The sequence below is a fragment of the Hirundo rustica genome, chromosome 2 (genome assembly GCF_015227805.2).
Source record: "Hirundo rustica isolate bHirRus1 chromosome 2, bHirRus1.pri.v3, whole genome shotgun sequence".
NCBI lineage: Eukaryota > Metazoa > Chordata > Aves > Passeriformes > Hirundinidae > Hirundo > Hirundo rustica.
This window is the reverse complement of record NC_053451.1, coordinates 23,126,943-23,149,794: the sequence shown is the minus strand read 5'-3', so window position 1 is coordinate 23,149,794 and position 22,852 is coordinate 23,126,943. Positions and strand designations below refer to the sequence as shown.

Sequence of the window (22,852 nt, the reverse complement as noted above, 5' to 3'; positions counted from 1 at the left end):
AATTACGAATAAGCATGTTCAGCCAAGAAACTGTGGGAAGATGAGCACTCTGGAGTGGCCCTGGGTTGACCAGCAACTGCATTGGCTATCCAACTAGGACCATTTGTTCCAAGTGTGATGTTTCCCACCATTGCCCAAAGAAAAGAAAAATCTCTCCAAATCTTCCAGGGAAAAGCACAAGCACATTAATAATTAGGACATTAAAGAACAAACAGTAGCAAGTGTCCCATGTGGCGCTGTCTGGGAAATAAGCTACGCAATACAGTCATTGGTACCAGTTAATCTCCAGTGCCTCTGGGTAACAAAATGATTCACAAGATTTTCCAAAAGCTCCTTGCCAACCATGGAGTCTCTTAAATCCATGAAGTGCCTCCTGCAAGACAGTTTCCCATGGAAGCAGCCAGCATCCACAGAGCTTCTCTTTCTCCAACACATTTTAAATTAAAACAGTAGATTAATCTCATCAAGGAGAAATGACAAGTTCTCCTTCACAACTGGTCCCAAAGCACAGAGAAATTCTCTATTCTAGTCTCAGGGTGAGAACTGAGGAAACCATACAATCCAGCTCCAGATCATATGCACCACACTTGCAGGGTTGGTTTAAGTGTCAGGGTAAAATCAGTAAAAATGGTGACTATAAGAATTCTTCAGAGTCTTTTATCCCACCCCATGTATATGATACATGGCACAGAGAGGAAAGGGCGAATATAAAATGTTTGGAAAAGAGTACATGGCTTAGGCAAGATACATTCACCAAAACCATGCTTCCTTGAGCTGAAGGTAATTCTGGTCCATGGTGTAAAGAAGAGTAGTCATACTTTGCTCAGTCCTTGTAGGCAAGGACAAAACCTTGGTATATTTAGCCCTTTAAGTTTACAAATAAATTCAAGTCTGTATGAAAGGCTAGAATAAGTATCTTTTAAGGCACTAAGGTCTAGGTTCAAAATAGAACAGGTTCTTTCAGTCAGTAAAGAGTAGAGAAGCTGGCAATTTGCAGACATGCCAGTGAGACCTTGTTTGACTGTGATCCTCCTGTTTGGGAGAGAGGCTTAGTGGGGACAAAAGCAAGCAACTGTCCCAGCTATGCCGAACAGCCAGGCAGAAGCAACAAACGTTATGGATTCTGAAGCCCAACAAAGGGCATTAGAAAGATGTGCCTCTCCCCATAGAGCTCCCAGGGGACTGGATCAGATCACCTCCAGAGGCCTCTTCCAATCTAAATTATTCTACTCTCTTGTGACTTTACAACTCCATGAACACTGGAATCTTTCTCCGGTAACTGGTGTGCAAAGCGTTCTACAGACTGGGCTCCTTGCAGTGCCACAACATCTAATAAAGGGAACTGGTTGCTCTCTTTAAAGATTGGGAATACACTATTTACTGAAAAAATCTGCTGTTTCTACTAGAATGTTTTCAATGAACCTCAACCCATTAGAACTTAGCCCAACCTAAGTTTCCAAATCACAGCAATAAAAATAGGTTATGTATGGCTTTCATGGCACTAGACATATGTTCTTCAGAGCTGTAAGTCTAAGGGGAAGCTGCTTCATCGGTTTTATTGCTGTTTGTCTGTTCAATCAAAAGCAGCCATCCCAACCTAAACAGTAGAAAAAACTAGGAAGAGTCCACTGGGAATTTTGGTTCTTCCAGTACTGACATTAAATGACTATGCTTCTTCCACTGTGGGAACTTCCTCTGTCCTGCAAGAGAAAATAAAATATTCAGGAACAAGGAATGATGAATGAAAATCCTATGTCTTCCTACCTGCTCCGAGCACCACAATAAAAACCATTCATACATATACACTTTCCAGCTGGAACTAGAATTGCACTTCCTTCCACAACACAGAAGGGAAAATGGTAATGTGCAACATACAGCCCCTCAAAATACTCCCACCTGGTAAAATTCTGTGTATGTGTGATAATGGACACTTAACATTTTTTGATTTTAAAGAATCTTCATTTTTTTTCAGGGGGAATACACTAATTTGGAGATTAGCAATTGGATATGAAGCTTTTCACATCTAGGTTGCTTCCTGAAGTCTAATCCCAATGCAAAATGACAAGAAGAGCTGTGAACAGTAGCTGTTCACCACCCACATAATGTACATTCAGTCCTCAGGAGCGCCAACAAGGGAGTCATCCTCTTCCACCTAGCCTGCAGAACCACACATTTTTCATCCATGCCACCCATGACCTTCAAGCCTATTTCATGTAGCTTTAGCCATCTTACCTGGATGTTTTCCCATATGTGCCATCTTAAAAATATCATGCACATTTTAAAAGAAATCAGAAGTAAACCAACACCAGAGATGGTTACAGAGGGATGGATGCTGCTGCCTAGTCTGGAAGTGCTTTCTCCTCAGTCAGTACCAGAACAGCTATTTCAACACCAATATGTACACAGGATCCCAAAAGCCTCTGGATGGGGGCAGGAATATAACTTGTCACCCTGCAGAGTCACTTTATTTCAGAATCACAGAATCATAGCATGGTTTGTGCTGGAAGGGACCTTAAAGATCACCTGATTCCAATTCCCCTACCCTGGGCAGGGACACCTTCCACCACACCAGGCTGCCCAGGGCCCCATCCAACTTGGCACTGAACACTTCCAGTGATTTGATGTTTTACTTTGCCCCTGAACACACTACATCCAGGCAATGCCTGTCAAAAGGCAGTTACCCAGCAGCCTCTTCATAACCATGCTGTGCAGAGCACTCCTTGCTCCTTGGCCTCTCTTTGAAAGACGGCAGGCTACAAAAAGTAGAAACATTCCCTCTCCCTCCCATTTCCCTTAGATGGGAAAGAACAAAGGCAGCTAACTCACGGAGCGTTTCCCTGCGCTGCCTTTGTGCTTCTTGTCCTGAGCTGGGATGATTTCTAAGGAGCGATAACTGGGGGGTTTGTCTTCTGGCCACTCCCGGGACCTGCGGTTCCTCCGCCTGCGGTTTGACACCGGGACACGGACTTGCTCTTCTGAGGAGCTCCACGAGCCCCTGCGAGAAGAGGGGGGGGAGTAGCTGTGCCGCCTCTGGCCAGAGTAATTGCTCCTCCCAGCATGGTGCTCGTATTCTCGCCTCCCCCCCAGCTCCTGCCTCCCACCACGATGGTGGCTGGAGCGCTCCTTCGTCTCCTCTGGATAGAAGCTGCTGCTGCTCTTGCCCCTCTCAGCTTGGCGTGGGGGTGACACATCCCGTCTGGAGTGCTGGGGCCTGCCATTGTAGCCGCCTGTCCTCTGCCTCTGAGGATGGTCCTCTTGCTGCCTGTCCCAGGGCTCCTGACTGTAGCTGGAATGAGAATCCCCACTGGAAGGCAAGGGCCACCTCCGGTTTTCCCTTCTGTCCTCTGCTGCAGAGTCCCAGGGCCTGGGGGTGTGGGCAGCTCTTTGTGGCCGTGAGGAGTTGCTGCTCCCATGGATGGAGGAGACGTGGTCGGCAAGAGGAGGTGGCACGATGTTGGAGCCCAGCGAGGACAGCAAGCTGGGCTGCACGGCCTGCCGCTGGTGGGAGGGCGGCCGCAGCTGGGACGTGTTCAGGTTTTGGATTTCAGACTCCAGATAGTCCAAAACACCGTTGTTATGGGAAAGCTGGGCCTGCGGCTGCACCAGTGGAAGACTGTTCTGCAGAGATACATCTGAGGATAAAAGCACAGGAGAACACAGCAAGTCAATAGGAAACACTGAAGAGAAGGCCCTTCTGCACTCATGACTCTGGCTGAGTTGCTTCTCTTCTCCTGCTGCACCTCACTGCAAGAGCTGCACAAGTCTCAGGCACCACAACCAGGACATCCAGACCAAATGAGGTATGGTGCAAGGAGTAGTAACTAATAAGCAGCAGCATGATCTAACATGTTTTAGGCAGTACAGAGGTAAGAAGTCCAGCATACTTGGAAATATTGGAGTCTGTGTATTTAGAGGAATATTTTTTTTCCTACAGCACTGATACCGTATTTTATTTACAAATAATCAGAGAAACACCATAGTGTTTCCTTTCACATTTCTTTGAACCGGAAGAAGTACTGCAAAAGAAAATGAAAATAAAAAAAGAAAATTTTTATACATATGCACACATACACACACATGTACGTACAGATATAAGCAAAAAATGGAGGAGAAAATTCTTTCTAGTTCATTAAAGAGTCCTTCACTTTTGATGCACACAGGCTAGATCTGTTGCACAGAAGGCAGTTTGCCCTTAATCATTTGAAGACTAGACATTTGATAAGAACTCAAACAAATTGCACCTCACTTGTCATGTCAGTTTTGGCTGTAAGGAGTTGACCGTGACCAGCACAGCAGAACAAAGAGACAGTACCCTCCTCTGCCACACAAAGCAAGATAAGCTGGGTATATTTACCCTGCAGTTGCTGGGGTGTAGCACAGATACACCTTAGTTAGTGTTAAACTGCTTCACCCAGCACTGAGCCCAGCAAGGCACTTTGGGTAACAGGCTGTTTTTATACACCCAGATGAGTTTATGATGTGCAGCAGATGTGGCAGAGCTGTCATTCTAGGACATGTAGCCATGCTAGGAACACCTTTCTCTCTTTTCTGGTCGACAGGCTAAAGCCTCAAAGCTGAACTTCCCAAAGAAGTTACCTGATTCTCATCCTGATTTCCCTCTGAAATGATGCCCATAGCCTCACCTCGTTGCAGCAGAGGGTTCAGCTGGTAAGAGGAAAGTTTTGAGTTCCTGTCGCCAGCTCCGTAGAACATGTTGGGTGACAACCAAGGTGCAAGTGCCTGAGCCCGCTTCATGAACTCGTGTCGTTCCAGTACTGGAAAAGAAAAAGAAGGCTCACAGCACCTGTCCAGAGGGCACAGCTTGCACATCACATACCATTTTGCTTCACAGCCTGTAGCCTTTGGATACAGGAAGTTCACAAAATTAAAATCTCCCTCCACCCTATGACAAAGATAAAACAGAGCGTAGGAAATTCCAATGCAAAGTTGTAGGTCTTCAAAAGAGTATCTAAAACAGAAGAAAAGCTTTACTGCCTAACATTCTGATTCCAGTCCCAGCAACTGGGGACAAATAACACTATGATTAAGTATGCAGCACATAACTAAGTTAAGACTTCTACTTGCCCTGTAACTATGAGAAGAGCTGCAGAAAAGTGGGAAATAATGCCTCATACATCAAGACATGCAACAGTTCTCTCTCTCTCTCAAAATTCTTTCAGCTCATCACTGGTCCTTTCCCCTTCTGGCTTTGATTTTCCACTAAATGAGACCTTTCCTTGCCACCATTATGAGGGTTCTGTCCGGATCATACTTTCCACTCTACGCTCCATCATTTTCTCTCTGTTTCACAAAGAGAGCACTCAGAGGTGCACTGTCCAGCTTTTCCCTTTCTAGTCTTTTGACCGCTCTTGTCACTCCGTAATTTACCTCAGAATGACTGCTAAAATTAAATCCCATAAGACAGTGTGGTCAAAGTGGTGAACAAACTAAATTTCCTCTTCTCAACAGCAATGTCCAGTGTGCCAAAGGAGCAAACAGTGGAAATTTCTCTATTTTACAGGGCTTTCACCACTGCTAACTCCACAACCCTATTCATGGGGTCTGACTCCAATCTGACTTCCCTTTTTTCAGCGTTTCTATCTCACCTCCTCAACACAGACAAGCTCACTTGCCTTCAAACAGTAGCTCATTGCTTCTTCTTTTGGAGGAATACCTAAAAACATCTTACAGAAACTTATTTCTTCTACCACAAACAATCAAAACTTAAGTTTACAAGCAAGTAAATTCTGCAAGTCCCTGACCTTACAAAGCCTGGTTTGTCTATTATTACTGGCTGAAGCTTTTCAGAAACAGCACCTTTAATTTTTTTTTTTTTCCCTGGCTTTCTGGAGTTTCAGAAGTAACAGACTTTTACTTTTGCCTGGTCAGGCAAATGAACAAAACATTATAGTTCAAGAAACAGATAAGAACATAATTGCCTTTGAGACTTTTACCCCTCTGATCAATCTGGCTGAAGCTAGCTGATGAAATTAAAAGCTATTGGAGGGGAAGAGACAAGGGATAGACAGACAAGTTGACTGCATAAGATTTGCTTCTTTAAGAAACCAGGCTACAGCTAAGCTCCAATTAATTCTGTCCCCTGGGTTCACTGCTGTAGGCAGCATTTAGACTGCACACTCTTTGGGACTCAGCTCTCCACTTCAGGTAGCATTCCAGTTATCAAACATGTCCTCCTTCAGCTGTTTCACTGGATTTATGCAGAGCACCACTTGCAGCAAAGGAGGGACTGACCGTGCCTCTCAACACATCCTTCCTTTTCTCCACAGTTCAAGCAGCTCCACTTAATTCCCCACTGCAAACTCCCTCCCCCTCCCCAGTCTGGCTTCAGCCAGAGGGAACTACAAAGCTGGAAACATGTGGTATCCTCAAATCTGTGTGGTCTGAGGTAGCAGCCTCCAAGAACTTTGTGTTAAACTTGATTTTCCCTTTTTTTTTTTTTTTTTTTTTTTTTTGTCCCAAGGGATATCTTTCCAGTTTACGTTTCAAATTTAGAGAATGAGAGAAAGAATACAAACAAAAGAGATAAATATAAGATGAAGGCCTTATCTCTCCCTCTCCCATTCCTCCAGTTATTACTTTGAGAATGTCCTAGAGCCTGCTGAGTGCATGTCCTGGGGTTTTGACCTTGTCTTTGCCTGAGGAGTAGGAGGTTCAGCACCTGTGGGCATACCTGCTTTGTGTTCTCCCTCTTAAGCTAGGAAGGTTGTCACTAGGATCAAAGCCATCCTGTCCCTGTCATATTCTGATCTCTTCCTACAGCTGAACAAATTCAGAATTAGCCCTGGTCTTCCTTCATTACCATCAGCCCTTCTTCCTTCCCCAGATACTCTGCCTTTCAATTTGAATCTAATATACACTCTAATTCTGCAAAACAGAAGTTTTTCTTTTTAAAGTGAACATACTTATCTGAGGAAGGTCAGATTCACCCTAATTCCAAAACTCCTACCCTGCTTTGCCAGAAAGTTGTGTGCTCCCTCCACTTACTCTCTATTGGAAAAATCTGTTCTTCACCTTTGACAGACTTTAACAGCTGCTGGGCTAATTATAAAAATAAAATATTTTGCAACTTAGTGAGACCCAGGTGCAAGTATATCCTGTTTTTCCCTGATTCATTACTGGAAGAAGTCCACAGCAGAAAAGAAACAAATAGGAACAGAAGGAGGTCATACGTATATTTACCCTGATGGGTTTTTCTCAGAGCTTTCCACGGGGAATGTAATTGGTTTGCTCCTGGGGCATGTCTAATATTTCTGTACATCAATCCTGAATTACTGAAACAATGCACTCCTTTTATTGCTTGGTTCAAACCCATGCTCTTTAACGGCTTGATTCACAGCACCCAGGATTATCCTGCCTCCCTGCCATCTGTGACTGTTCAGCAGATCCACGCTGTCCTCTAGTGGCCAACGACGGGGAAGGAAGCACCCACACTCACCCTGCGCTCCTACACAGGTGAGGATTTCTGCCTTCTCCTCAGCTCTGTGGAATGGTATTCCTCAGCTCCCTGTTTTTAAGATGTCCCCTGAAGAACAGATAAGAATCTACCTTGTGTTTTTTGAGGCCTCCAGTTAATTTCTCGGAGTGCAAAACAAGTAAGTCAGAGGCAGGATGAAGTAAAGGTGTATTAGCAGGTACCTGGACCCATTGCAAAGCAATCCATAAAGAGGGCAGGCAGCTTGGTGGAAATTACAGACACAGAATCCAGTCAAGGAGACTGGACGTGTCTGTACCTTCTCTCATGAACATGGAGAGGTTTAGAGAACCCTGCAAGAATTCCTCCTCTTTAACAGGAGGCAGGAAATAACAGCAGCAGTCTGGAGTGACATGTAATGTGCAGCATAGAAAAACAGAAAGGAGCTCACACAAACTCTGAATCTCTTTTTTTGCTGAGAACTAGGAATTCTGGAGGTGTGAGTCTTTCATCTCCATCACCTCTGTCCCCCTTCACAGAAACTGATTTTTCTGCCAGATTTCCATAGCCTCCTCAACACCACACATTTTACATGACAACCTGTAAAGCCTCCAATGTTTAGTTTTGGTTTTAGCAATAAAAAGGATGTTCTGTGCATTTTTTGCAAGAGCTAAGCAAATTAAGCTTAAATCTGAAACTCTCACAGCTTACTAACACCCAAGCTATACTAAATAGCTGTTTTGAAGGTAAAGGTAAACCTGAAACAGAGTTCCCTGTTCATAAATCTTCTTCTTGTAGCATCTGGGGAAAAAACTGGTGATTTCAATGATAAATAAACTTTTTTGCTGTATTTTTTTTACCGCCAGGCTGTGTAAGCTTCAGGGGGACTAGTGTACTTGTTGCTAACCAAATTTCAGTTACAGGAATGCAGAGGTTATATGAACTTAACAGCCTAAAAAGTTCAAACAGTAGCCTTATTAAAAGAATAGGGTCTAGCTGCAGAAACTTTATAATTGATAAAAGCAAACACAACAAAGTTTCTTTTGACCTTCAAAACTTCAGAATGCACTTGCAAGGCTGACCAGCAAGAGAGACCATCTTTCTCCACTTTCATCTCACTTCCTTCCTCAAAGAAAACCAAACCTTTTTCTACTAGAAGGAACAGCTCTGAAGAAAACATGCAGATAAAAAATTTCCAATTTTTATGTAATTCTTCTCAGAGCAACATACTTGAAAGTAAGGATAGTTTGGAAACTAGTATCAAGGCATTTGCTTGCCTTTCTCACGGGCACAGGCATATGAACAAGAAGACAGGAAAGAAAAGTCCTGAGCTACCTAGACAAGGGAACTGATTGTTCACCCTGGATGGTGTGAGAGGAGCTGGTAACAAGGTGTGAGCGAGGAGAAACTTCTGACAGTTGGACACAGAGGAGCAAGACAGATTCCATGTATCTGAGATCCCCTCCTCTAATTTCAGACTAGCTGGTCTTGGAGCAAAGAAATGTCTCAATTTATATGGACGCTAATCAAAAGGGAGAAAGTGGAGCTCAGCAAGCTCCCAGCTAAGTTTTTGTCTTGACAGAAGCCATAAATAGATGCACAGTTGCTTGAATCTCACCTTTCTGATTGCAGCAGCACCGTGTTGGACAGCAGCCACACTGGATGTGGCAGCAGCAATACTGGGGGCAGCACTGGCACCAGCATATGCCAATCAGCAGAAGGAGGAGGAGGCCACCGAGAATAATAAGGAGTACTGTGAGCCAGTCTGAGGGGAAAAAAGGAGAGAGAAAAAGGATTGATCCTGATGTATCTGGCCATGGCAGCTTACTGAGCACCTCTCCACTGATGGAGATGTCTTGGGGTGGAGGAGAACAGGAGATATCTCGGCAACAAAGCACAAGCACTTACGGAGAACAATCAGTTTAACTTCTTTGTCCGCATCACCTGAGGTATCTCCTGGTGCTTCCACAGTGCAGTAGTACATGCCATGGTCCCACCACATGACCTCACTGATGACGAGGTCTGCTCCTGTGGGACAGGGACTGAGAGGTCAGTGGGCTATTTGTGACTGACAGACACTACTTTCAGGCTCCACCTGAAAAGAGCCCTCTGCCTGCAGGAGACACGGAGAGCTGCATCTCCCCTCTTCCCAAGCATACCCATCACCTTCAAATAATCTCATTTGTGCCCACTGAGAACTCCTACAACTGAGAACTCCTACAAACAGCATTCACTGCCATTCTGTTTTCTGTGCTGCTGGAAGCCTACCCTACTGGCTTTGGAACACAGATGACTGTCCCTCTTAGGTCAGCAATCCTAACAGCTCTTCTGGCAGGAGCAATATCTATTGCTCCATGGACAGCAGGGAGCATGTAACACACCTAGACAATTATGCAGTACTTGGAAGAATGAACTGTTTTCTAGCCTCTGAGCTCCTCAGCTGTTGTGCTCTTCAGCATTCTCAGCTCAGCCTTAGGTTGTAGTGCCTCCAGCACCCTCAGCCCAGCTGGGGACAGGGCCCTTCACTGCTCTTACCCCATTACCATGTGCAGAATATAAGCTACAGATGACATTAGCCACGTTTATGCTTCACTCAGCAGACTCAGATACTGGATCGTTCCCGAGTTCCCTGCCTGCCTGGGAGGTCACTCACGGTTCTGAATGGTGATCTTTCGCTGCTGGTAGTCGATGCCCAGCACAGGGTCCTTCTGCCCGTATTTCTGGATGACAATGCGCACCTTCCGCTGGCTGTCATTGCAGTCGTCAGAGGGGTCCTGGCCAAGGGCTAAACCAGCCTGGTATGCTACAAACACACATCATCAGAGATGTCAACAGTTATTTCAAAAGACCAGCTTCTATACTCTTGTCAGCAGTAGAGAAATTCTTTAGTACATTGCGTGCAATTGCTTTGGTTTAGCAATACAAACCATGGCTTCAAAGCAGTAAGTTGCTTTGGAGTACTCAAAAACAAACAGAGGTAGAGCCACAGGAATGGCAGAGATTTTGAGAATGTGGGAGCTGCAGAGGAGATGCCTCCTGTACTCACAACTGAAAGAACAACAGTAGAAAGGATCTAATGGTGGCAGGCTGGAAAGCAGCTCCCAGTATGAAGCTGAAAGGAAAAAAGTCATAAAACACCCAGGAGAACTACAACTAAAACAAAAGGGTGTTTATCTACCTAGCAAAATCTGCAGACATACGTGAACTGCTCTATGGATTGTATCCCTTTCCCTCCTGTATCCCATTATATGTTGTGGAGCTCACAAAGACAGAAAATAATCCATCACCTGATTCCAGCTAAGGATTAAATGTAAAGACACGCAAGAGAATTAATGGAGGACTAGAGGCAATTTCTGCGCAATGCTCTTCTGACAGACTCACATCATAAACATTGAATTTCCAAGTATTTAGGAGCTGAGATTTGGGGAAACAGCTGATTCAGTCAGCATTTTCTGTAAGGAGCTCACAGTGAAGAGTCACGAGGACAAAACTTGTCAAAAGCTTCTGCACTGCTATACCTAAAATGGAGCATGAAGTCCCTTTTGGGGACTATTAGCTTGGGCCTGGGGTAAAAGCACTCACATTCTGCTGGGATCAGCTGAGCCAGGGACCCACCTGCTTGGGGACTAGGCTGTAGAGCACTTGGTAACATGCCTAACCAATCCATCCAGGCTGCATAAAAGAGAGTTTGGGCACCAAGCACCCACTGTGAGCTCAGTTCTAAGTGTACAGTTATGCTGCGGCTGGCTACCTAAACATTCTGCAGGCTTTACAAAAAATAGAACAGAACAGAATAGTTCAGTTGGCAGGGATGTACAAAGGTTATCTAGGGTCTGAAGTGTCTGATCACTTCAGGACTGACTAAAATGAAAAGTAGTATACTACTGATGTAGTATTGAACCATTCCCACACCTCCTATCACTGGATACCAGGGAGAGGAAATCAGGACCTCCCTCCTCACTTCCCCTTCTCAAGAAGCTGTAGAGAGCAATGAGGTCACCCCTCAGTCTCCTTTTTCGTGAACAAGACAAACCCAAAATTCTTAGCTGCTCCTCACACAATGTGTCTTCCAAGCCTTTTATCAGCTTTGTTGCCCTCCTCTGGATGCATTCAAGTACCTTAATATCCTTAAATCTTGGGACCCAGAACCACATACAATACTCCAGGTGAGGCCACACCAAGATTAAACATAGAGGGATCCTCACCTTTTTGGACCAAGTGGCTATCCTGGGATGCAGTTTGTGTACCATATTAAACACCCCTGAATTAAGATTGCCCACACCAGAATATCTGCACATGAAGTGCTCCCACCACTACTTAGAAGTCTTCATGCCCTTCAAAATGAATGTGTTTCTTCTATTTCCTAAAATAAGTAACATCTGGTCACAGGTATCCAGCTCCAACCACAGGTCCCCCCTGGAATTCTAAAGCCCACTTGTTGCAGGGCCCCTGCTTTCAAACATGTTGAAGCATAAGATGGGGCTGCCAAGATTGATTTGTGTTAACCACAGCTGAACTGCCCTGTATTCTGAGTTGATGACAAGGAGGACAAAAGAGCTGCTTTGGACAGGATTTCTAAGATCTCATAAGGCCTTGACATTTCAAAGGAAATCACAGACAAGACCTGCATTTCCTTGGAGTGCAGGGAAATGCCACCACCTGCTTTTTGCATAGGAAGTGGTCAAAAGCTTTTACTATCCCAGTGAGTCTACCTTCCCATCTCTTCCCACTTGAAGGGGGATTCCTTGGAAGACAAGCCTGACACTTACAGGCTGAGTAGTAGTCAAAGATGGGGTCCTTGCAGAAGGATTTGAAGCGCCAGGTCACCACCACGTCTTGCAGCTGTGCCGAGGTGCTGTAGTCACACTTGAGGGTGACAGTGGCAAACAGGGTGGTGTAACGCTCGACATCCTGCACTGTCACCAGGAGCGAGAGGCAGCCTGCCAACAAGAACACAGGAGGCCATCAGCCCGCAGGCTCCTCAGGCCTCCCCCACACCAGCCGCACCAGAACAATGAGCCAAGTACATCCCCTTTGTCCCCATCCAGGACTGCACCTACACACCTCCCAGCCCCTCTGGTAAAGTCATCAAACCCTGCTTAGGACATGAGCCCCATCTTTCCCTGGCAGAAGAAAGCTTCATTGGCCCACCTTATGGACTGAATTATTTTCTCCAGAGCATGAGGAGGCATTATGCAGCACATCACTCTCTGCTCTCCTTCTACATAGGGAAAACTGTCCCAGAAGCATATAAGATGGGACTTCCTTGGCTTTTAATCCTATTCAGAAAAGTTCTGCAGCACCAAAAGTTTATATAAACACCAAAAGATTTTTATCAAGGTCTTGCTGAGACACTCATCAGAATGTTATTTAGTGGCGACCAGGATTAATACAACTTTCAGGCTGTAGCACTGTAGTTAATTGTTTATCATCACTTCAGAACAGTGCACATCAATTACCCCACTTCTTCTTTTTAAATTAAACTATCATTATGTATTTGTGATATATTCATCCTAAGAACCTCCTTAGCACTTTCCATCCAAGGAGCTGCACACATTCAGGAAGGTTTTACAAAGTTGCTCATAAGCTATACATACAGCTGTAGTTCAGCTATATTCCAGAAACATCTCTATCTTATTTAAACTTTGATAGTACAGTAAGTTGTGCTTGTCATTAACAATAGTAAAGTTATCACCAGTTGCCTTTGATAAGGGAATACAAACAGTGCAGGGCAAGTGTGGGATGCCCTGTTTGGAACACATGCCAGAGAACCAGACAGGGATTCCAGTGTTGTACTAGTTACTGCTTAGCTGTGGAGCGTGACAGCAGGAAAGGCAGGAAGGAAAGTGGGGTACTTGAAGTAGAGATCTCCATGAACCAACAACAGTACAGATCTCCATGAACCAGCACTCCATCTTTATCACTGATTTCCCCTTTAGCCCATGTTCTCAGGAAGAGAGCAAGAGAACAAGTTGCTACTACTATGTAGTAACATCTGGACCACAACTGCAAACATCATTCTTTGTCAAGCATCATTCAGTGTCCTCTTAGGCTGCCACCTCCACACTACACTCCACGCAAATACGAGCTCACACAGTTTCCACAGTGTGGAAAAGATGCTGCAGAAGTGCATACTGCCTCAACAAGTCATTCTGCAGTAGGGTATTGTCAATGCAGTGCTTGCTCAGTTTCTGGTTTGAAATGGGTCTCCTTGTCAGCCAACTGAAAGCACAGGCAGAGTAAACTCATTTGCCTTAAGAATACCATACAAACACAAGGAAACCCCTGAATCCAAGGCTTTTCCGAAAAATAAGATATACACACACACACTTAAACACAGAAAAAACAGCAGCTGTGCAAACCTTCAGATAAAACAAGTTTTTACAAGGCTGTAGCACAGCAAGGTCCAGACCGCTGACAGGTAGTTACAGTTGCTCTTATTTAAAAGCACTGTAGTTCAACACATCTTGTTTCAGCTTTCATTGTGAAATAGCTGACTCTGGGCTTTTAATGCAGAAAATCACAAGGAACCAATTCAAACTCTCAAGACTGGCAAAATCTTTATCAATTAAATGAAACTCCATATGAATTCTGACTTGTCAAGGCTCATGGGAACACGATATTTTCCATGGATTTCCTGTAACAGCATCTCTCTGGTAAGAATAAAACATTCAAAATTACTGTGTGCTTTTTACTAACAAAACCCACATCTCTTTATGGAAGGGATGCTTTCTCATTTCTTCTGTTCTGCAAAGCAGCCAGAGTTGAAGTGTAAGTTCCTTATTTTCTAAAGAATTAGAAAACGTGCTGATGCTCCCTAGTGAACAATCAGATGTTGCCGCACATCCAATGTTTCTCATTACCCTCCTCCAAGAAAACGGAAAAGTTGTGAAATTAAGGCTGGTTCCTTAACAGGGACTGCATTACTCCACTGCAGGACGCTATCTTTCTTATCCTGGTTGGAAAGAACAAACATGGACACCACCAATTTAGTAAGTTCTGGCTACATCTATGGCTTTGCAGTGAAGACACAAACCTCTGGAGCCACTGTAACCAAGTTTTGGCTAGAGCATCTCCCAGGAACACAGCTGTCAAGCAAGACAATAAACAAGCATACCCTCCATACTTTCTTGCTTCCTTCACCGGTTCTCCGTGAAAAACCGAACTTCAGTACTTAAAGCCAGATCATCAGCCAAGACCCAGGCATCCAATAAGCGAAAGGATCACTTTATTTCCAAGAGAAGGTTAGAAACTGAGAGGCGACCCGCAAAGCTTGGCAGAGAGAAATCTGCTGGCCGAAGGCCGCCCGTGGGCAGGGAGGTGAGCTCCTGCTCCCCACACGAGAAGGTGCCCAGCAGGTGCAGCAGCCCTGCAGCGACCCCAGAAATCCCCAAGAGGCTGAGGCTGCTGAGCCGGCAGCAAAAAATCGAGTGGGCGCTTGCGAGAGGCCAAACGGGATTCCCCCGTGTCCGCGCCCAGCGCCCGGGTCCCAGCCGAGCTGGCCGCACGCTACCGATACCGGGAGGCTGCCAGGAAGCAGGAGGCCACTTCCTCCTAGCAGAGAGGTCAGCCGCACCTTTGGGGAGCGAAACTCGTCTCCGCACGGCTTCGTGCCGAGCTCCGGAGAGCCCCGCGGGCGGGAAAGGGCACCGGGGGGGGGGGAACAGCGCCCGCCCGGAGCGGGCCGCCCCTTCCCCTCACCGCGGGGCCGCCGCCGCTCCCCGACCCCGCGCCACCTTAACCGAGGGCGAAACTCGAGGGCGCCTCCCGAGTCCCGGCCCCTGCGCCGCGGAGGTGTCCCGGGGCAGGACGGGCCGGGGGCCCGGAGGGGGCCGTGAGCCCCGGGCCGCACTCACCGGCCGGCAGCCAGGCCAGCAGCAGCGCCCACCGGCAGCGCCCGTGCGGGGCCATGGCGCGCTCTCCTCCTCCTCCTCCTCCGCCCGGGGACGTCGCGCCCACTGTCCCTCCCCTTCCGTGGCACCTGTCCCTGGGCCGGGCGCTGCCGCCGGCTGCAGTCCCCTCCCTCTGTACCTGCACCTTCCTCCGGAACGCCAGACAAAAGACCAGCCGGCAGCTTCAAGAACTGCTTTTAATATATCTATATATGTAAAATGAAAAATATATATTCCAAACCATGCATTTATTGTATCAATATAAAAGTTAATATCTATCTGTCTCTATCTCTGTCCTGAGCACACAGGTGTATGGGAAGTACCCGAGCTGCGCCGCGCGGGGCAGCGCGCCCCAAGCGAGGGGCGAACGGGAGCGCACGCGGGCGGGAAGAACGTCTGGGGAATTCAGGGATTCACACAATCGGATGGGCTGGAAGAGACCTCCGAGATCCAGTCCAGCCTGTGACCGAACACCACACCAGGGCACTGAGTGCCTCGTCCAGTCTTTCCTTAAACACCTCCGGGGACGGTGACCCCAACACCTCCCTGGGCAGCCCATTCCAATACCTAATCATCCCTTCTGTGAAGAAATTCCTCCTAATGTCCAACCCAAATCTCCTCTGGCGCAGACCAATACTGTCTCCTCTAGACCTGTCTCTAATCTAACTTTCCCGCCGAGTTCCGAAAGGACCGCAACCGTGGCCAAAGCAGAGGTTACTTTAAAGAAAAAAAACCCGAAAGACCCAAAGTAAAATAAAACCAGCAGCCCCTGCAATTGGCCCGGTAGCGCCGCCGACCCGCCCGCTGGCTCCGCTCCCGGGGCGCTGCGCCGCCGCTGCGGTTGCCCGGAGACGGGAGCGCGGCGGCGGAGCGGGCCCAGGTACCCGGCGCTGAGGGGAGGCCGCGGCCGCTCCGGGCCCAGGTACCCGGCGCTGAGGGGAGGTCCCGGCCGGTCTGGGCACAGCCGCCCCCGGCGGGCCGCGGGTGCTGTGGGTTGTTCCCGGTAGCCCCGCTCCTCACGCCCCCTCGGCCTCTCTGCCCCTCGGGGCCCCTCTGTGCCCGCACCGTCCCCGTGGCCCCGCTGAGGCTCCCTCCCCTACCAGCCCTCTGCTATCCCCGCTAAGCAGGAATGAAGGTCCCGCAGCAGGGATACACCGTCCCGTACTTCATCTGAGATGTTGGGACTTGTTGGGTTTTCTTTGCCGTGTGTGAGGCGGTTAATTTTATTGCCCGTTGCATTTGTGGTAGTCCTCTCATTCTCATTTTTTATGATTTTTCTTTATGCCGTAAGTTAATAAGTAACTGGTGATGTCACCTGCTCTTATTTCTGCTTAGTAAAAACCTGGTAACCTTTATTCACAGGGCAGGCTTTAATAGAGTTGAAACTTTTGCTTGCATGTGGCGGAGCTAGGATACGTGGATCATATCCTAGGGGATACAGAGGGCTACTTTAGGTGTAAGATTGTAAATTAGAGTTAGATTTATTTCTCTTAATGAAATAGGAGAATACTTAACATGTGTGCAACATAGTGAGGAGAACAATAGGGAGGCTCTCGTCCACATCTTTTCTCACTGATGAGGGAGAAGAGAAACAATGGGGCTGTGATAATGTGTCTAGATCCTCCTTTGTAGCTTTATCCTTGTTGTCTTGGTCTCTGACTAATAAATAATTTATATACTTAACCACTGTGAGGATTGATATCTTCTGTTATTCTTGCTGCTCTCAAGTCTTCTAGCTGTTGTAAGAGCAGCCATATTCTCTAGTACTTTATTTTTTCCTTGGGATCTTGGGTTGATTGCTGAAACTGACTTTTATTACTAATTTTCATGTGCTGATGGATAATGATATACAGACAGCACAGGTTTCTATGCCTGATTGATGCTTGGATATTTTTCTTTCTGCATATAAACACTATTAGGCTTCAATTTTTTTTAATGAAAGTAAGATTTGCAAGACTCTCTTGTTTGTCCATTTTGCACTCATCAGCCCCCCAGTAAATTGCTGATGTACTCTGATGTGGTCTGAAGGCAAAAAGGAGTGCTGAGAGAGATGTTTGATGGCCTGCTGTTTTTCAAAAAGAAATTAAAGGTTCAGAAAAAAGAGCTGAAGAGACCGTAATTGTGAGTTAAAGAAGCAGGACTTGGCAGATGGGAAGAAACCTGACACATCCAAAGCAGAGGCAGACTTGAAGAAGATGCCTTACCCTAGAAGATGGAGTTCCTCGTGGCAGACACCCCTCACGATACCCAAAAGCTGCAGCTGTGTTTTAGACCAGTGCTACCCCCAGGTCAGAAAGAGCAGAGAGTGCAGCCTGGAAGGCTCACAGTGTCACAGTGCAGTCCTAAGAGGAGTTGGAAGTCCTGGGACAAACTGAGTTCCTTCATGTGGAATGAAAACAACTTAAGGAATAACACAGTCTCTTAAAGAAAGACAAAGGGTCTCTCTCTTTTTTTTTTTTTTTTTTTTTTTTTTTTTTTTTTTTTTTTTTCTCAAGGCTGGGTAAAGCTTTTCTACAAAAATAAAAAATTAACATATTTTGGAATGAACCAAAAAAAAAAAAAAATCCTGCAGAAGTAGAAGTAGCACAATGTAGAGATATTTTTAAAATCTCTTGCTTATTCCTTATAGCACTGCAGTTTTATTCTGCAGTAATAGTTCCCTATTTCTACATAAACTGAATTAGTGATGATCACTGATGATCACTCTTCTGTGGATATAAAATCTGATAGGAAATGTCAGTTAAGCACACTTAAACAGTTAATGCTGGTGCAGAGACAGCTTAAAATAACTGTTAGATGTGTTCTGTTTTCTAAAGTAAAACTGTAGGCTGCATTTTGATCATTATTTAATTTATGTATTTTATGCAGTCGAAGTGTCAGTCAAAGGGTTTATGAAGGGAAAAAATTGCATTTATGAGGCTTGCACTTTCAAACGTCTTTTTTTCTGGAGAGACGTGTAGGATGACAAAATAGAAAGAAAGCAGTGTCATCTCACTGAATTTGTTTACGTGTTAGCAAAGAAACACCCATTGGATTTAATTATGCCATATTTTGAATATTTGAGTAAAAGAAACAATTGTCTGAAATGAGAAATTACTTAATGCCCAAATTTACTGAGAATTTTTGAGAGGCTTCCACTTATAAAGATTCTGTGTGGCAGCAAAGTTGACAAAAAATATTTTACCGTTGAAATAACTGAAGTAATATACCTGAATGAACACATTTCTCCATTCTGTGGCATTTGAGAACATAGCTAAGAAGAAGGCAATTTGAAAGAAAATGGAACTTTGCTGAAATTCCCATTTTGTAGCACTGTTCACTGAAACAAGGACAACCTGGATTCAGTCCTGACTTGGAATGAGTTCCTGAGTTCTTGGAAATGATGAAACTGATGTAGATGTGGTACAGTATTTCAAGTCAGTGTCTTGATTTACTAGAACTAGGAGGGAAATATACTGCCCTGGTCAGGCACTGGCAGAAAAATTATGATTGCTGGCTTGTTTTTTTTTCTCGCTAGACTTATCACACCAGTTCTACTTATCACTATCTCAGTTTTCGGTATCAAAAGGCTTAAATCTTTCTGATTTAGGAAATCTGTCACAAAAAAACCTGCCAACTCCCCCCAGGAAAATAAAATCAACTTTCAAAGAGATGCATGCCTTTGTCATAATGAGCCTGAGCAAGAGTTTTCTGGATTGGCCAACTCTTGAAACCCAGAATGTGCAGCCAAAGTAGACATGTTACACCCTTGAGTCTCATCTGAGTCCTTAAATTCAAAATTTGCTTTGGCACAGTGCTTGAATGCCATCACAAAAATGTGCACAGTGGACATTGCAGTATCTTTCTTTAACTAGAACATAGATATGAACACAAGCAGAAATGTTCATATCCTCTTTTAGCCTAAAGCATTTTCCAGATAGGAATTAATTTATAATGAAAACTATGATAGTCTTAATTTTTAGGAGATAAATGACTGCTAATTAGTTACAATAATTTGAAATCTTATAGTTCTTTTCTCTGTGGATATCAAAACACTTCGCTAAGATGGGTAAGTATTATTATCTAATTTTTCACAGGAGATAACTGAGACAGCCAGAGGTGAAATGGCTGATACAAATTGTACACGTCACTACTGGGTTTGGAATTAGAATTCAGGTCTCTGAACACTCCACTATCTATTTATGCAAATAGTCTATAACTACTTCTTTAACTTCAGTGATATCAGTTGTGTTACCCCATTAAAACTCCAATCATTTAATTTAAATATATTGCAATTGTTTCCTTTTCATTTGTTTTCTAAATGTAAAACTTTCTGCTTGTCTGTTTTCAAGTTTTTCTCAGAACTCCTAAGGGTTAAAAGCTCATTTTTAATTCTTATGTGAAATTATTCAGGAAAGTCAGATTCTGGCAGATACTCAGGACTTTTTGGATGAAGATTGTCTATATAACAACAAGAATGACCTAACTGAAATATTTCTTTGTCCTCCTTGTCCTTCTTGTGGGTGGCATTATGTTAGGACACTTTGCCTTTCCTGAAATTTCGGGAAAGTGAAATTCTTGAAAATATTTTTTGCAAACGGATTCTGACCCAAAACTGGAAACAGGAAATGCATTTTTAGGGACTTCTTAGTGGTATCAAAGTCATGATTACAAATGAAGGGAGATTTGCTTGCACCCTGCCCATATTTCTTATTCTGAGTATTCATGTTTCTTTATATACAACTTGAATTTTCTGATTTCTGATAGTTTTTTAAATGCTGTAATATTGATACAAAGTTGCTCTAATGTGCATTTTAAGGTGTTTGCTTTGGAAATGGAAAACAAATATGAAATCCAATGGCAGAAAAAAAAAATTAGAGTAAGAGCAACGCTTATGCTTTTTTTGCTTCTTTTTGAGACCTTTGTAAAAATGTGTTTCATTTTTATATGACCTTTTCCACTTCAGAGGATAATAGTAACTAGTGAAAATTGAAGCACCCTGAAAAAGATTTTCTGAAAGATGAAAATCGTGTGAGGGAGCGGTGTTATTAAGCTGGGGTTTGTTTTTTTTTTTTTTTTTTGGGGGGGGGGGGGCGCGTTGGTTTTTTTTTTTTTTTATTTTTTTTTTTTTTTTTTTTTTTTTTTTTTGTTTTTTGTTTTTTTTTAAAATTGTGTTAACTTTGAAAATTTGTTTTCCACTATCATAAAATGTTTTGTAAAAGTCCTTTTTTCTTAGCAATTCATCTGTCTTGCTTTTCCATTCAAGATATTAGGTGATCTCAGAATATCTATCTCTGGATATTTTTGTGAAGGTGAAGGATTAGCCTTCTCTCACAAGCAGATCTCATCCCAGTATATTAAAGAAAAGCTCAACACATTTTAATTATGTCAATTCCTACCATTACACAATATTTAGATGAGAGTCTTGCCATAGCAATTTATTCAGAGCCTGGAGTCCTAAAACCTGAGCCAATTAATTCACTACAAAGTAGGACATATCTTTGGGTTATCCATACTTGTGTACAGGCAGAAGACAAATAGCATCTTTGGGATTCTCAAAGCATTTAAGGGGAAATGAAAATGGTCTAAATGGCAAATAAAAGCAACAATACTAAAGGTTTATCTTTACCACTACCAGGGAGAGAGGACATCCATCTTTTCCAATGGAGCAGGAACCAGAGGAAGAAGAAGAACAGGCAGATCCCAGTGGTGAGTATTTCCCTGTTATATCGTGATTTCAGTACTGAATCTACAGTAACTTCTGGCTTCTTCTGCCACTCACCTGTTTCTTACTTCATCTCCAATTCCTGCTCTTGGTCTTACCGATTTTATTTTTACTCTGGTTGTAGTGAAGTTCTGGACTAAGCACTGTGCCTGCTGTTCCTGCTGTGCCTCAGCTCTCAAAGTCCCTCCCCTGAAAATTTTTGCTGCTTAGACCTGTCTTTGTAGCTAATACTCAAATCAAGTTTTTAACTCCACCAGACTCTTTCAGTCAGAGGCCAGAATTTTTCTTTTCAATGTATTTTTCATCTTGAAATGCCTGTCCAGTGTCTATTTCATGTGTCCTGCATGTCATCTAACACACTAGATCCAAGTTGCATGAATAACAAATCCACTTTAGAAGGATTTTTTTATACGTTACTGCATTACTTTTGGCATTTTTGTGATCTTCCTATTACACCACTTTTCTGTTATAGAATTTGCTTGTTTCTTTCCTTCCCATAAGTTTTAAGTTACATTTTTTTGGAAGCAAACTTCTTAACACTTAATGCTAAAGAGCAGGAAGTCTGCTGTTGGACAAAGGAGATTCTTTTACTACTACAGTACTATATATTTATTTAATATGATGTGCATGGGCAAATTAGTCAAAGGAATTCATACCTAAGAGGGTGATCCCAATTATACTTTGCAAAAGAAAACAAAACTAGTGTTTCAAAGGACTCACCAACTGCAGAGGAACAGGAGGAAGGGGAGCAAGTGGAATCAGACATTGAGAGCATTGCTGAGAACTGGTGTCCACCGAGGAGATGTTGCACAAACTTAAAACCCCCAGTACTTTCTAGTCTTCATTGCTTTTACTGTTATTAGTAGGAACAACTTAACTACCTCAGACTGTAATCAGTCACAGCAATTGAGTATTTCTGCTCCCTTTCAGTTGGCTTAGCTTTGCTCTTTTACTGGCTGGTCTCTGACCCCTTTGCTTGTTTCTCATGGCTCACCCAGGAGAGAAAACAGTCGGGACAGCATGAAATGCTTACAAAATAGATTTAACTTGAGATACCAAATGGAAAATACTTTTAACGAGTCCTTATGACTAGTTGGAAGTAAAGTTGACAGTATTGTGCATTGCAATCCAGTGAGGAACTACACTGGGTCACACATTAGCAGTTTGCTTTCTTGAGGACAGTGGTGTCTTCTGGTAGTCTATTATATGTGGTTTTAATAATTGTTTTGTATAACAATGTGCATTCAATAGCTATTGAAAAGAGACACTTTAAAATCTGTTTTGTTTCTAAATTGGAGGCCTAAATATCAAGCAAACCTCCACTGAACTGCTTTGGAAATCTTAAAGTTTTAAAACCAGTATTTTTCAAAGGGTCTCAAAGTTTTTCTTGTTTAAATTCTTCAGTTTTTAATATTTACAGTGAAGTTTTTAAAAGCCTGAGGGAGTATTTGTTGCAGACTGTTCCAGGACAAGTAGTTACTAAGACATGGGACCCTTGTTTTGAGCTATGAAGTATTGATTGCTCTGTCACAGGAGGCAAAGAATTGTGAGTCCTTTCCTTTTATGGTTAGGTGCAAATATCAGCAACTAACCCAAAATGTATGGTGAATATAAATTTCTGTTATGTTCCCACTTCTGAGGTGAAGAAGGCAATTTGGACAAACAAGATAGTAGTCAAGTATCCTCAGAATCACAAAAACATCCTGAGGAGGTAAAAAAGAGAATCCCAGAAAACTTCTTCTACTCATACGAAGATGTATATTCAGGACCATATGCCACTGACGACACTGAGATAGCCACTGACCTTCTTACTTTTAAGTATCC

The 22,852-nt window shown here is 43.9% G+C and overlaps 2 protein-coding genes across 2 annotated transcripts in view; one reads left to right on the top strand and one right to left on the bottom strand.

The window, feature by feature from the left end:
* Nucleotides 1-1,504: 1,504 nt before the first annotated feature.
* ILDR1 (immunoglobulin like domain containing receptor 1) lies at nucleotides 1,505-15,343 on the bottom strand. The gene is made up of 8 exons (XM_040056283.2): nucleotides 15,289-15,343; nucleotides 12,202-12,372; nucleotides 10,086-10,235; nucleotides 9,341-9,460; nucleotides 9,051-9,197; nucleotides 4,644-4,775; nucleotides 2,827-3,632; nucleotides 1,505-1,700 (listed from the first exon to the last, which is right to left on the bottom strand). Exons 1-8 carry the CDS (start codon nucleotides 15,341-15,343, stop codon nucleotides 1,659-1,661), a joined length of 1,623 nt encoding a protein of 540 aa, XP_039912217.1. The 3' UTR covers nucleotides 1,505-1,658.
* A 5,623-nt stretch (nucleotides 15,344-20,966) lies between these two features.
* The window catches only part of CFAP44 (cilia and flagella associated protein 44), a 36,791-nt gene continuing 34,905 nt past the window's right edge, over nucleotides 20,967-22,852 (top strand). The window contains 2 exon segments of the mRNA XM_040055780.1: nucleotides 20,967-21,012; nucleotides 22,669-22,846. Coding sequence (XP_039911714.1) covers nucleotides 20,967-21,012; nucleotides 22,669-22,846 — 224 coding nt within the window.